The sequence below is a fragment of the Dromiciops gliroides genome, chromosome 1 (assembly GCF_019393635.1).
Source record: "Dromiciops gliroides isolate mDroGli1 chromosome 1, mDroGli1.pri, whole genome shotgun sequence".
In the NCBI taxonomy this organism is placed as follows: domain Eukaryota; kingdom Metazoa; phylum Chordata; class Mammalia; order Microbiotheria; family Microbiotheriidae; genus Dromiciops; species Dromiciops gliroides.
In genome coordinates, this window is record NC_057861.1 from 687,544,192 (window position 1) to 687,559,776 (window position 15,585).

General features: G+C 37.6%; 1 protein-coding gene across 1 annotated transcript in view; it reads left to right on the plus strand.

Moving 5' to 3' along the window:
• IKZF1 (IKAROS family zinc finger 1) overlaps positions 1-15,585 on the plus strand; it is a 50,015-nt gene that overhangs the window by 28,470 nt on the left and 5,960 nt on the right. The window contains 3 exon segments of the mRNA XM_044001199.1: positions 1,127-1,294; positions 7,650-7,775; positions 13,937-14,071. Of these exon segments, the coding sequence (XP_043857134.1) occupies positions 1,127-1,294; positions 7,650-7,775; positions 13,937-14,071 (429 nt within the window).

Genomic DNA, 15,585 nt, shown 5'->3' on the forward strand with positions numbered 1-15,585 from the left:
CTTTTCTTACGTAAATTTTCACTCATTTACCCCCTTTGTTAAAGCTCAGAACATTGGCTATCACTCTTAGAAAGATCTACACATTTTTTGAGTCACATACTTTGGTTTCAAACGAGATTATAAATATTACTCCCACGTCCTCCTTAAATAAAAACCCTAATAATAACAGTTTAAACTATTAAAATCTTTCTTCTCAAATGTAGCTTACTTTCAATAAATTTAGAGAAACAAAAATTTTAAGGTTTTAGGATAGGAGAAAGAGGATATGAGGGAAAAAAGAACAAACAGCATTAATACAACTCTGATTTTATTATCCTGCCATATGGAGAGACAAGACTTTTATTTAGAGACAGTTTCCTTCATAGTAGCTTAACTTCTTATTTTATTCAATATTTGTCTCTCTCACTTTTTCTGTCTCTCACCCTCACTCTCTCTTCTCTCTCTCTCTCTCTCTCTCTCTCTCTCTCTCTCTCTCTCTCTCTCTCTCTCTCTCTCTTGTCTTTCTCTCTCTCCTTCTCTCTTTTTCCTGATTTGCCTGCTTAGGGACAGACAGGTAATGGAGAAGAAATTGAAAGGGAAAATACAGGGAAAATGTAAATGAAAGAAGTTATTATAACTGTTATAATGAAGTGCCTTTCATTTAAATATAAGAATGTAACGCTGAAATGAACTTGTGATCCTGAAATGCATTTTTAATGAGTTTCCTTTTTATTTTGCTGCTTCAGTGGCATATTTTAAAGACCCTTTGAAAAAAGCCACATTAAAAACCCCACCAAATGCCACAACACGCAAAATTGGATATTGGTTTATTCCAAAACTGCTGATCAGGAAGAGTGGCTCTTCAACACAAAATGTTGCAGTCACTTTATTTAAATGAGTTTGAATTTGCATTGTGATGTGCCATTCTGATTTAGGAAAAAAAAATTAGATTTTCAGATCAAATTGACCCAACCAGTGAAGCGTTAAGAAACTGGCAGGTTTAGTCTGAAAGCCTCATGTTCTATCAAACCTGCAGCCGGTAGAAGTCATGGAGCACCAGTAGGAAAACAACTTTTTCACTGAAATCTTTCTCTTGTTCCCGTGTTAGATTTTTGTTCTCACATATTTCTTCCTCTCCCTCTCGCAGGAGAACGCCCTTTCCAGTGCAATCAGTGTGGTGCCTCTTTTACTCAGAAAGGCAACCTCCTTCGTCATATCAAGTTGCATTCTGGTGAGAAACCCTTCAAGTGCCATCTCTGTAACTACGCATGCCGCAGGAGGGATGCCCTCACAGGTCACCTGAGGACTCATTCAGGTAGGTTCCTTGTGAAGTAACACCCATGGGCCCTTAAGAAGCTCAGCCTCCCCATCTTGTTTCCGATATGGCTGTGGACGTCTTGGCTGCCGCCATATGTGTTTGATACATTTCACAGTAAGGAAAGGGAGTCCCTCAGGCACTAGGCTTAATTCAGTCTTCAGTCCAAAGCTTCCAAGCCCATCCAAGTTCTGTCAGAAGAATTTCCCTACTACTTCAACATTATTATCCCCTTCAATAAATCCATGGTGGAAGGTAGAGAAAGGACAGGTTTATTGGGAGTCGTGCCTTAGGGGGACACATTTCCAAAGTCGCCCGATCCCCCTTTTTCTTACTCAGCTTGATCAAAGGGTTCAAAGTCAAGTAGTATTTTGATTTGATTTTTACCTAGAAGTACTGTTGATGCCAGTGGTATCAAATAGTTATTTCAGATAACTTGTTCAGTCTTTTTTGATGCCCGGCCTACTGTTGTCTTTACCAGACTTGTATTTTCCAGTATCAATAGTGGGATATTTTGCTTTCCGGAACTGGTTGATTGTGCCACTGTTTGCTAGTGGTTGCAAAACAGGGGACAATAGCCATACTCCCTTGGACTGCAGTCTTAATAATTATAATACTTAAAACCAATTAATCCTGGAATTAGAAAATTCAAATCAGAGATTCATCAGTGAGAGGAAGCTCCGCTTCACCTTTTTTCCCCCCTATATAAGTCTATAATAGACTCCAGAGGCTCCAGTTTCTTAACCATTCCCTTCATAATTCTTTCTGGAATCCTAGATGAATCTTACTTTTTCCCACCTGTATAGGAAACAAATCATGTTTCTTGCTACCTGAAAAACTGGCCACTAATAACTCACATCTTCCTGCAGTTAAGAAGAGGATAAAGTATTTTATTGAAACCTCTTTCATTTGATACGACATAATGTGGTTTTCAGAGTAAAGGTTTTTGTTGTTTCAATCATGTTCAATCAATAACATTCATCGAACATCCACAGTCCAGCAAACCGTTATTCTAAGTGACTTGGAGGCTAATGGGGGAAGGGAGAGATACAAGGAAATAAAAAACAGCCCCTTTCTTTAAGGAGCTCATGAATTCGCTAGGTCATTCACTTCATCCATTATTCCATAAATCTTTATCAAATACCTTGAATGTGCAAGATAGTGACCTAGCAGCTCTGAGGTACACAAAGATGAATAAGACATAAGCCCTACCCTCAAGGTGTTGGAGTCTAGAAGAATGTATAATGATAGCTTCCTTTGTACAAGGAGTGAATGGAATCACTTCTCTGTTTTTCCTAGTAGTGATGAACAAACATGAAACTAATGAAATGGGTGACTTAAGAGGGTCTGACAGCTTGGGGCCACTGGTGAATGACTTCATGAGCTTTTAGTTTCCTTTATTGAACTACAAATCTGAGAAATTGTTATAGTCATTTCTCAAATAAATGTCATAAAAGGTTTTAAGTTTTAAGCAGTGGTTATGATAGTTGGAGGTTTTCCTGGGAGACAGCAGGATATGCAGCCAACAACGATAGGCCTGCATTAAATGGAATAAAAAGAGAGAAGTGGGATTGTAATACTATGAATGCGTGTTCTGTCACCATTCAGCATGACTGAACCATGACTGGTTCTCTACTAGTTAAATGGGCATAACTATTCCAGTCATCCACATACTTAACAAGAGTGTTGTGAGGCTGTGTATTGTCTGATGTCTACATGAAATCTCCTTAAATAGAATATCTAAGTGAAGACTTTTAAGATTATTGTTTAGAAAGACATTTACAAAATCCATTGCACTGTTATTGGTATAATTAATAGGTAAACCAGTAACTGAATGGAAACAGAATACCTTCTTCATATTCCCATTTCTGGGTTGGTGAACATGGGGAGTAAAGGTGGAGGACAGGGGAGCAGGGGTCTCCAAGAAGAAAGTTGAATCCTTTTATATCAGTTGGTATAAACAGTGATATTAACTTTTCCTAAAACCAGGTTTAACGCTCCCCTCTCTAGTCATCTTAAATCAATAAAATGATATGTAAGTGGACATTAGCAACAAGACAGAGAGAAATCAATTGCATATCTTAACACATTTCTTAGCTAGTTACTTAGAAAAATGAATAGTGTACCATTGGATCTGTGAGACCCTGTCATCTGTACCCATTAGAATAGTCTTTAAAATAATCACTTACCCTCCTGACTGAGGAAGTTTACAAGTTATAATGGGTGAATATAGTTTCCATCATTAATCTACTACTTGTCTACATGCTAGGGAGCAGTGGAGTACTGACTCTCAAAAGGTCAAGGCTACAATTCGACAATAAGGATTTTAAAGTATTTAAAAGGGTTACCAAGGATGGTTGTGAGTTGAGTGATTGTGAAAAATAGAATGTGTGGGCCTAGCACCCTGCCGAGGGCTCCATAATGTGATGATCCTAGTAGAATATAATAGAAACAAAGAAAAGATCATCTAGTCTCCTGAGAGTCTACAATGAAAAGAATACTGAACTTGGGGTCAGAAGACCTGGGTTTAAATCATGCTCAATTCAATAAACATTTATTAAATACCTTGCATATGCAGGGCACTTTTCTGGGACACTTACAAGCTGGGTGACCATGAACAAGCCTGATCTTCAGTCCCCTCATTGGAAAAAGGGGGTAATAAAAAAACGGGAAAAAAAATAAAAAGGGAGTGAAAAAGGCTTGCACTGCCTAACTCACAGGATAGTGAAGAAAGCACTTTGTTAGCCTTAAAACAATAGAGGAATGTGAGTTATTATTAGTCTAACCCCTTTGTTTTACAGGTGAGGAAAGTGGTAGGCTTCATCTCTCATTTATCAAACAGTTAAGATATATATAAAAGGACAGTTATCCCTAGGATCATCATTCACTGGCATGACAATACCCCTATTGGTTAAAGATATAACTTTCCATTCTAACAGAAAGTATGAGTGCTTATACTGAAAGGGTTAGCAATATTTATGAGCAGGATGGGACATTTGGAGAAATCTCTTGTCGCTGGCTCATCACTGGCATCTGGAAATGTTTAATTTCTACTAATAAGAGAGATCCAAGACTGGGAACTCTTTCATTCCAACATAAAGGAATGTTGATTTCTTTTTTCTCTAGTTAGAACATAGAATCTGAGATGGGAGGACAATTAGGTGTGGGAACTGCCCTAGATATTATTCCAGTCTCATGGCTGCTAATTTTCCTTGAGACTCAACAGTATCTTGCCCCAGTCGTAACTAATTACTTAAGTAATCAGACATGACAGGCAATGCATTTATGTGCTGCTGTGGCACACCTTAGCTTGTGTAGTACGGAGACGCTAAACTAGAACAAAATACCAGAGCGAGAACACCAGACTGCATCCATCTCTGACAACTAATCTGATGTTCTAAAATAGTACTGGTATCTGGCTCCAAAGGAAACAATGATTTCTGCTGCTTCCCAACTTTCCATGTTGAGGTTTTATTCAAGATCAGGTGACTCCTTGGGTCTTCACACTTCACTCAATAAAATGAGAAGGAAGGACAAACAACAATAAAATTGGTGGTAGTGTAATAATAGTATATTCTTCCCAGTCTCTACATAAGCTTAAGATGACTACAGTGGGATACCATAGGATAAAGAGGGCTGGATCTCGTATCAGTATTCCCAGGTTCGAAGACCACTTTGACACTGAGTAAGCCACTCAACCTCTCTCGTACTCGGTTTCTTCATCTATAAAATGTAGATAATAGTGCCTCAGAGTCACTGTTTAAAGCATTTTCAAAGCCTTAAAATGCCCTATAGATAGGAGTTAGTATTAAAACAGCATGTAAGCTTGACAGTAGGCTACTGGTTTGCACAGTGAATAAATTCTCTCCTGCCTCCTAGATTCCATGGCCATGCGTAAATGCTTTAAATATTAAATGGGCGGGCAGTCAATAAGCATTTATTAGGCACCTACTATGTGCCAGGCACAATATTTTAAGCACAGAAAGTAGTGTAGCACAGGGTAAAGAGTGTTTGAACTTGGAGTCACGCAAGTCCGAATCCTGCCTCTTTCCTTACTCCCTATTAGATCTTGGGCGAGTTACCTCACGTCCCTAGGGCTCAGTTTTGTCATCTGTAAAATGAAGAAGTCAGATAAAATGGCCTTTCAGGCCCCTTCCGGGTTTAGAGACATAATTCTACTTAAGACTAGCAGCTTGGTTTAAGGATCCCGCTAAACCAAATGCCTGGAGTTCTATGTACGTTATCACTGTTATCAGCAAATCCCCTATGGATCTTCCATTTAAGGAATATCCCTAAAAATCAGTAAAAATAAATAAAATTTTTAAAATTAAAAAAAAAACACACAAAAGATCACATCCTGTAAGGAGTTATACAAGACCACAAAAAGATACCACATCCATCCTTCTTTAGCTCCTAGAGAGCTGAGGATACCCATCCAAACTGCTGAGGCAAAGGTTCCTTTTCTGTCCAGAAGTTTTTTGCTTGCCCTCAGTCTCCTGAATTATGCCTGAGTTAAACTAAATTATTTACACGTGAATTGTAATATAGGGTGTAATTTCAGGGAGGAGAGCAGGGAAGAGCCCTATTCATAAACAACTTATCTTCTGGAATGACATGCCAGAAGACAGAGTGATATCATGGGAAAGTAAATAGCTGGCGGTTTGCACCCTTTTAAACTACGAAAGCAGCATGCAGGGAGATCTGACGTTTTATCCAGCATTTTGACAAGAGGTATTATTAAATAGACTGCTATATGTAACTTTCTTCCAATTCCATTCAGTAAGCATTTATTATGCATCTACCATGTGTCAGGCATTGTGCTGGGGACTGCAGATAAAAAACCAACCAAACAAAAACAAATGATGACTGCCTTCAAGGAGTTTAAATTCTCAGAAGTTATTGAAAAGGACTTTGAACTCCAAGTTCATCACTGGAGTCATTGATGCCTAAATTTAAATCCTAGCTTTGCCATTACTCCTGTGTGACATAGAACAAGTCACTCAAACTCTCTGGGCTTCAGATTAAATGAGGGAGCTGGATTAATAACCTTAAAAGTTTCCTTTTAGCTTCTAGATCTGTGATCCTATTATACCAATTTAACTTCATTTCTTCCATAATTAAATGCTTGTGGTGTCAGATTTTGGCCTCAATTGCATAGCCAAAATTAGGTCTAGGCTTTTTTTTTTTTTTAACCCAAGGAGTAAGCTGTGATACCCAGCCCCTAATCTTTGGCACTATCTTAAAAATGTGTCACTAAATACTCATGCTTTTGGTGGTTTGATTATCTTCTAATATTTTAAAGTATATATAACTAAGTAATATTAAGAGGCCATAAAGGAGAATTCAAATATTTGCACTGAATTTCACATGCTCTTCATCAAAGTTTGAAAATTATGAAGAAAGCTCCAAAGTTCCATTTCATCAATACAATTCACTTTCCTTAAACCTTTGTAAAACAAGGGCTGCTTGTCATGCTTTCTGTTCATATCACTTAAAATTCAGGAAACAGTGGGGCAGCTAGGTAATGCAGTGGATTAAAGCACCAGCCCTGGATTCAGGAGGGCCTGAGTTCAAATCCAGCCTCAGACACTTGACACTTACTAGCTGTGTGACCCTGGGCAAGTCACTTAACCCTCATTGCCCCACCAAAAAAAAAAAGGTAAAGAAAAATAAAATTCAGGAACAGCTAGACTATTAGAACCTAAGTGTTTAAAAAAAAACACAAAATTCTTCAGGTTCAGTTAGGTCTATGGCATGTTAGAGTAGAAAGTACTTTTTGGGGAACATAGAATACTTATTTAAATGAAGTCATTCTTCTGAGGTGGTCTGGAGGTACCAACTTACCAATACTTCATCTCATGGATAGTTGAACTATCCATCTGTTTTCCTCATTTTCAGTAGATCCAGCTAACTACACTCTGCTAAGCTTTGTCCAGAATGTCAACTCAGTTTTGAGTCCTGTTTCATAGACCTAACTATGATTGATACCTCATTGAAATCTCCTTCTACCTCCACTTCCAACCTCCCAAATTCTTAGACAAATGATAAAGGTTACATCTTGAAAAGTTACATGGCCCATTAGGCTGCTTTGGGGAGAGATGGTTAATTTTACAATTAGCATACTATACAAATGTAGATAAAGTAAGATTAGGCTCTTGGCCACAACATAGGAGCCACTCAAGTATTAAACCTGTTTAATAGGAGCATTTTGGCCAAATCGATATTGCTTTTTAAAGCTCTGAGTTGAATTCTGCTTTTCTTAAAAATTTTTCCTAATGACTATATTGTGTGCATTTCCATTACATTCAAGGCAGACATTTAATTGGGGTCTCGAACTCAATTGTGTTTTCTGCAGTTGGTAAACCTCACAAATGTGGATATTGTGGCCGAAGCTATAAACAGAGAAGCTCTTTAGAGGAGCATAAAGAGCGTTGCCACAACTACTTACAAAGCATGGGCCTCCCAGCCACCTTGTACCCAGGTAAGAGCCCCAGGAACCCAAACCCACCCCACAAGTGGCTAATGGAGCCAGTGCGAGAATGTCCCCCTGGAAGTAAGTCGCTTGAAGAGTACACCTTTATACCTATTCCCCTCCCATTCCCCAGGAACATCTAAAGGGTTAGGGCCTGTGACTTGTTTCTTCTTTCTTTCTTTTTTTAAAGGCTCTTGTAGATCTCAGCTTTATGCTTGGTAACTATTGGAGCTATGAAATCTCATTGAATAAATCATTTCAGAAGTCGTCGAGTCTTATATAAAATATATGAGTATGTTCCTGGGAAACAGAGCACATGAGTCCTAACTGAAAGCCCATATATTAAAATAGACATAGTAGTGCAGTAGATAGAGTACCAGGCCTGGAATCAGGAAGAACATGAGTTCAAATGTGACCTCAATCACTTACTGGCTATGTGACCTTGGCCAAGTCATTTAACCTCTGTCTGCCTCAGTTTCCTCATCTATAAAATGGGGATAATAAAGTACCCACCTCTCAAGGTTGTTACAAGGACCAATAAGATAATAATTGTAAAGTGCACAGTGCCTGGCACATAGTAAGCACTATATAAATGTTTATTATTATTATTATTATTATTTTCAAAGGTTTGCAAGGCAGAGCTTGTAGGAAAGACTTCTCTGCATCAGTTCAGGAAGAGAGCATGCCATCCACAAGGAAGAGGGAGGAATGTAGGAGGGGTTTACATGTAAGCTAGTCTCTTGTTTGATAAGCTGTGCGTTTATGTCTGACCCTGACAATCAAATGATGCAACAGAAGTGTTACTTCTGGCCTCTGAGCACTGATGCTCCCTTTTCCTAGTGCATCTCTGGAGTAGTAGTATATGAATGTGTTTCACATGTCATCAGAAAATACAGAGTAGCTAAACCTTATAGTTAAAAAAAAGCTGGGTTAGGACAGGAGTTGGCGCTATTAGCCACACCTCCTCCTAATTTTGTTAAAGGATTAAAAATTTAAAAACAGAAAAGGGGAGCCCACTTACCTGGACTGTGGAAAGAGAGGATTATTTAAATTTGGTTAAAACCCAGAGATCTTTATCCAAACCAAATGCATTAGTCAACTCATCAGCTAATAATAAAGGGTATTACCATAGAGTTGCAGTAATCAATCAGGATTTAAGGAGTGCTTTAAGCTTTACAACAACACTGTGAGTAGACTGTATGATTACTCTCATTTGACAGATGAGGAATTTGAGGCTCAGACAAGGTAAATGACTTGCCCAAAGTCATACATCAGGAAACATGGGAGCAGGGATTCAAACCCATATTTTTCCTGACTCCCAAGACTAGAAGGGGTTATATACAATATATTTAGGGGTTCCCAAAAGTGGTGATTTTTGTATTCTATTGACTAAAGAAAATGGCAGGATTTCATAAGGAATATTTCCCATAAAACATTATGACCTTGTTTCCCGCCTCAAAAGTGAATGGAACTTACTTTCAGTACCACATATTCTGGCTCTTGGCTCCATTCAGTATAGCCCTGAATTATATACTCCTTGATGTTCAACTGATTCCTCAAAGACACTGTAAGTTTTTGAACGCAGAGACTTTCTCCTAGACCACTTGATATCCTTTACATGCCAACTACAGGGCTAGATGCATAGTAGACCCTCAGTAATTGAGCTCAAATCTGGCCTCAGACACTAATTGTATGACCCTGGGCAAGTCAGCCTCTGTTTTCCCTCGATTTTGTTATATGTAAAGTGAGGATAAAAAATAGCACCTACCTCCCAGGTTGTTGTGAGGACCAAGTGAGATATAATTGTAAAGCCCTTAGTTAAGTGCTTGGCACATAGTAAGTGTTATGTAATGTTAGTTGTTTATTATTCATTGTTATTATTATTGTTACTGAAATTCATTGGACTTGGAATTCACCCTAGTATTTACTTCCAAATCATCTCTGGCCTAAATCATCCAATTCAGCAGATTGGCTCCCTCATTTGCTTCTAGATTATCCTTAGTTCTTGATTTAACAGGAAATCAATAGGCAGCTACCAGGATATAATGCTTGTCTTGGAGTCAGGAATACCGAGTTCAAATTCAGCCTTGTATACTTACTGTCTATGTGACCTTAAACAAATCACTTAACCTTATTCCCCTGTGAAATGGGAATAATAAAAGCACCTGCTTCCCAGGGTTGTTGTGAGGATCAAAGGAAATATTCTTTGTAAACGTGTTTTGCACACCCTAAAGCACTCTAGCTGTTATATAAAGCATAACAGGAGAGATAATATGGAAGTCATTGATGAACACAGGAAAATTTAGCTCTCTGGGATTTAGGTGAAAGTGGTTCTTTGATAGGAACTTTGAACTGTGTCAATAAACAGTATAATTATGTCAGAAGTAGCTTAAAACCACCGACTAGCTAATGTGATCTTGAGTAAGTCACTTAAAGAATCACAGAGTTGGGGGCAGATAGGTGGCACAGTGGATAAAGCACCGGCCTTGGATTCAGGAGTACTGAGTTCAAATCTGTCCCTCAAACACTTGCATACTTACTAGCTGTTGTGACTCTGGGCAAGTCACTTAACCCTCCATTGCCCCACAAGAAAAAGGAAAAAAAAAAAAAGAATCACAGAGTGACAGGGTATCAGAGTCCACCCAATCTACCTAATTCCTTTATAGAAATTTCCTCTGTGACATCATTATACCTCCACTTATACTTTTAGGGAAGAAGGTTTCCTGAGGGCAGCCTTTTCTACTTTGGGCCCAGCACTAATTGCTAAGACATCTTTCACCTGTTTGGAGGCAAGCCAGAACAAATCTTAATTCTTCTCTACTCCTTTCAAAACTTGAAGAAGGGGCAGCTAGGGGCATCGTGGATAAAGCACTGGCCCTGGATTCAGGAGGACCTGAGTTCAAGCCGGCCTCAGACACTTGACACTTACTAGCTGTGTGATCCTGACAAGTCACTTAACTCTCATTGCCCTGCAAAGAAAAAAAAACCACCTTGGAAAAAAGCTATCATATCCTCCCAGGTCTTATCTTCTGTGTAAACTTCTTCAGTTACTTCAACTGATCTTTATAAAGCAGTTTCTAGCCTTCCTCCTGTCTTAATGCCCTCTTCCTTGTCTCCCTCTTCTGTATATATGCTGCAGTGAAACCTGAGGTGGTATTCACCTTTTTTTTTAATCAGCACATCACACTCAACTAATACTAAGTTTGCAAACACATAAAGTAAACACCCAAAAAACCAATAGCTTCTTCTGTATATTATGCCACAATGCAATCTAAGGTGGTATTCACCTTTATTTTTTCTAATCATCACATCATGCTCAACTAATATTGAACTTGTACATACACTAAAAAATTCAAATGTCTTTTACACAAACTATTATCTAGGCCAACAGTTCTCGAAGTGTTGTCTGAGGACCCCTTTTATGGGATCTGTGAGGTCAAAACTATTTTTACAATAATACTAAGATGGTTTAATTTTTAATGTGGTGTTTATAGATATTATCCATATAAACTGAGACTTTTTGGGAAGGGTCTTCATAATTTTTAAGAGTGGATCCTGATACTAAAAAAAAGTTTTGAGAACCCTAATCTAGGCTTTCCTCCTCCAGCCTCAACTTGTGCAGTTGATTTTGATTGTTTTGAGCCTAAATGAAGAATTTTACATTTACTCCTATTAAATTCCATCTTCTTTCATTACTCATCATTCTAGCTTATCAGAATATTTTGGCTCCCTCCCAACTTTGTGTAATCTACAAACTTGATAAGCAGATTGCTTATCTCTACATGCCAGTCGTTGATAATAATAATAAAAAAATGTTAACCAGCAAAGATCCAAGTCCCCATCAGCATGCTCTCCAAATCTGCACAATTCTATTTGCTCCCTTACATCTCTCCAACTTGTCCACAAGGAAATCACAAGACATTGTCAAATGCTTTGATAACATTCCCCTGATCTTCCAGTCAAGTAACTGTCAAAAATAGACATGAGCTTAGTCTGACCTGTACTTGATGATTTGATCAGAAGATCTAGAATTTGAAGGGACCTTCAGGATCATCTAAGTCAATCCTCTTGACCAGAGAGATTTAGTCAATCAATCAACAAACAAGTATTTATTAAATTATTATGCGCCAGGCACTCCTGCTAAATACTGAGAATACAAAAACCAAAGTGAAAGTACATTTCTACAGAGGGCTACCATTCCATGGTATATATATAAAAGGGGCTACCATTCCATGGTGTGTCTGTGTGTGTGTATGTGTGTTTATATATATGGTATATATGTAGTATGTATATATATATATATATATATGTGTGTGTGTGTATATGTGCGCGCGCACACACACACACATATCATGTACAAAATTAATACAAGGTAATTTGGGAAGAAGGTGCCTTAGCAACTGGGGAGTAAGGAGGGGACCAGGAAAGGTCTCATGGATCAGTCATATATTTACTAGCAAAAGTAGAATAGCCAGAATTTTATCCTATTAATTCCTTTGGTCTCCAAATCTAAGGACTCTTCCCTAAAGTGTACTAACTCTTCCTCCCCACACCTTTAAAATGATGTTGTTGCACTAAAACATCTCAAAGATCTTTTATCACTCTGTGATTATATAATTTGTTAATGTCATTTATATTATACATTATTATATGTTTATATAATTTCTTATAATTTATTCAATTACATAACATAAGAACTTGAAGCAGCAATAGTTGTTAAGATATATGCCCCTAGTGCAAAGGAAATGATAATAACTAGATCACATTTCTTCATTTTCTTCAGTGTTGGAGGTCCTTAAATTAGTCAGTTTAAGGGATTACTGTTTTTTATTGGGGATACTCTATAAGCATAATTTAAACTAGAGGTTCTTAATTTTTTATGTCATAGACCTCTTTGGCAGTCTTGTGAAGCCTATGGACCCCTTCTCTGATCTTAAATATTGTTCTTTAAGGAAGCTAAGTGGCATAGAGGACTGAGCTGGGGCTGGAGTCAGGAAGACCTGAGTTTAAATCCAGCTCAGACACTTATGAGCTTTTTGATACTGGGCAAGTCACTTAATCTCTGTGTGCCTCAGTTTCCTTGTCTATAAAATGAAGATAATAATAGCACCTTACTCCCATGGTTGTGAGGATAAAAATGAGATATTTGTTAAACATTTTGCACTATATAAATGTTATCTATCTACCATCATTATCATTATCAAATGCATAAAACAAAATTATGGAATTACAAAGGGGACCAATTACATTGAAATAAAGGTATAATTTTTTCCCAGCCAAGTTTGCAAACCCCCTGAAATCTACACACACACACACACAGACAAACCCCCTGTGAAACCCAGATTAAGGAACTCTACTTTTAAGTCCTTCCTCTTAATTCTCACAATCTACCAACCCCCTCTGTTCTATTTTTTTTTAATATTAGGGGGAAACCATAAATTCCTATAAACAGGAGGAATTCAGCATTTAATTAAATAATAAACTTTTGGGCTAATTAAAATTGAACTTAGTTTTCATGAAAATACTCAAAGAAATTAAAAAGGACTAACTATCATCTTTGAATGCCTTCTCATTTACTAAAAGACCATCACTAACCCACTCGATGATTGTGTTCCTTTGAATCACACTATATAAGACTCAATAGAAAGCCCTGAACCTTTTGCAGTTGAAGCACAAAGGCCATTTGATGTTCCATTTGCAAAGAAACAACATGTTTCTTCATACTTGGATTTCTATCTTTAGCACTGGAATGTTTAATTAGCACATGGGAGGCAATGAGGTATAGTGTAAGAAAGACAAAGACCTAAGGATTCAGGAGGCTTGAATTCTAGTCCCTTATCTATGAGAAGCACCCTGGATAACACTGGGTGTGTTAACTCTCTGAACCTGAGCACCTCCATGTGTTTCATATAAATTATAATCCCTGCCCTGTCCAAATTACAGGATTATTGTGAGGGTCTAATATAATAGCCCTGTGAAAAGTGAAGTGGACTTTGCCAAATAAAAATGAAATAGGTTTCTAAACGCTAGCCACTACCATTATGAGCACTGAAAGTCAACTAGGGACTTCTGTTGAGTTACTCCAACTTTGTTAAATTGCCTTAGCAAATCGGGCCCTTAAATTTATTGATATCTGTGTTGTTGACCATTCTGATTTCCCTTGGCTTTAGTCATTAAAGAAGAAACCAACCATAGTGAAATGGCCGAAGATTTGTGCAAGATCGGATCTGAGAGATCCCTCGTGCTGGATAGACTAGCAAGTAACGTCGCCAAACGTAAGAGCTCTATGCCTCAGAAATTTGTGGGTAAGAGTTCCACGTTTGATGTCTCTTAAAAACCAAACATGCTAATGGGTGCTTTAAAATTTGATATATGCTAGGGGGTAAAGGAAGGAGGAAACTGAAAAACAAACAAACAAACAAAAAAAAAAAACAGGTAAGCTGAATGTTTCTTCCCCTTTTAAGGCTCATTTGTAGACAGTTGGTGCTTAATAAATGTTTGTTGACAAATGGACAGTTTTGTGTGCCTTCCATCTATGTTGTTGCCAGTTGGCATTTTGGAGCAAGCCCTTCTAGTTCAGAGGGAGGATTGTGTGAACAGCTAGTACTAGGCTTCATGAATGTAATCAATACTAATCATAACCCACATTTATACAGAACTTTTCAGTTACACTATTTTATCATTTTACTTTCACCCTTTGAAGTAGGTACTAAAGGTGATCTCATTCTACTTGACAGATAAAGAAAGTGAGACTAAGAGGCATTCAATGATGTGTCCAGTGTTAACAATGCTAACAAATAATGAACCTGGGATTCAACCTTCTGTCTTCTGACTCTAAGTCCAGTGCTCTCTAAATAACATTCAAAAACCTAGTTGAAAAGAGATACTTTTTTTTTTTTACTTCTTCGACTTCAGCCTCTGAAACGGAAATCCTAGTGCTTTAGTAAATTAAAACCAGTATCTATTTCAGTAATATGCATGCTGTGATTTTACTGCATTCCGTCTCCTGGCTGAAAGGTAGCAGAAATTCTGTGTTCTCTGGATCTTTACATCTAAAGGCATCATTCCATAGAGTTCCTTTACAGCCTATACTTGGAATATTACCTTCAGCTTTAAAACCATTAGGGTTAAAAAAAAAAAAAAAGAAAAAAAAAAGGATCTATTACAGGAAATTTGCAGGGATTTCAAAAAGAGAAATGAGAATGAGAATGAATAGGGAAAGGAAAAACGATGGGGTTAAGCAATCTCTTTCAATGACAGAAAAGCCACCTCTTCCTGAGGCTAGGCCATTCCACTTTTGGTCACTAATTAGAAAGTTTTTCTTTTCATTGAGCCAACATTTTTCTCTGTAACTCTTATCCATTACTCCTTGTTCTAGGAATTCTCAATTCTGAGCTTTGAGTTCTGAGTTAAAATGCACTCATTTATGGCAAGGTCTCTATGTGAGCTTCACAAGTATGTTCATTATCATTTAAAAAACCTGATGAGAGAACAGTGACTACTCCCAGTATAGATTCAGAAATACTGGTCTGTGTTTACTTTAAGCTTATGTGAAGAGAAGCACCACCCATTTCCTCTGTTTGTAAGATGGATATCTGTTGATTGGATAATTTATAGAAGTCTTTAGACTTGATTAACTGCTTCTATAAGAATGATGACTTATTGAAACTTTTCTCCCCATTAGATTCAAAAGATCTTTGGTTCCTTTGGTTCTGTAGATAAGGGTGCATAATCATAAAGCAAGTAACTGCTAAATGAACCCCATTATCCCACATTAATGACTACAATTGGATGAAAATGAATGCAGAGTCAAGGCTGA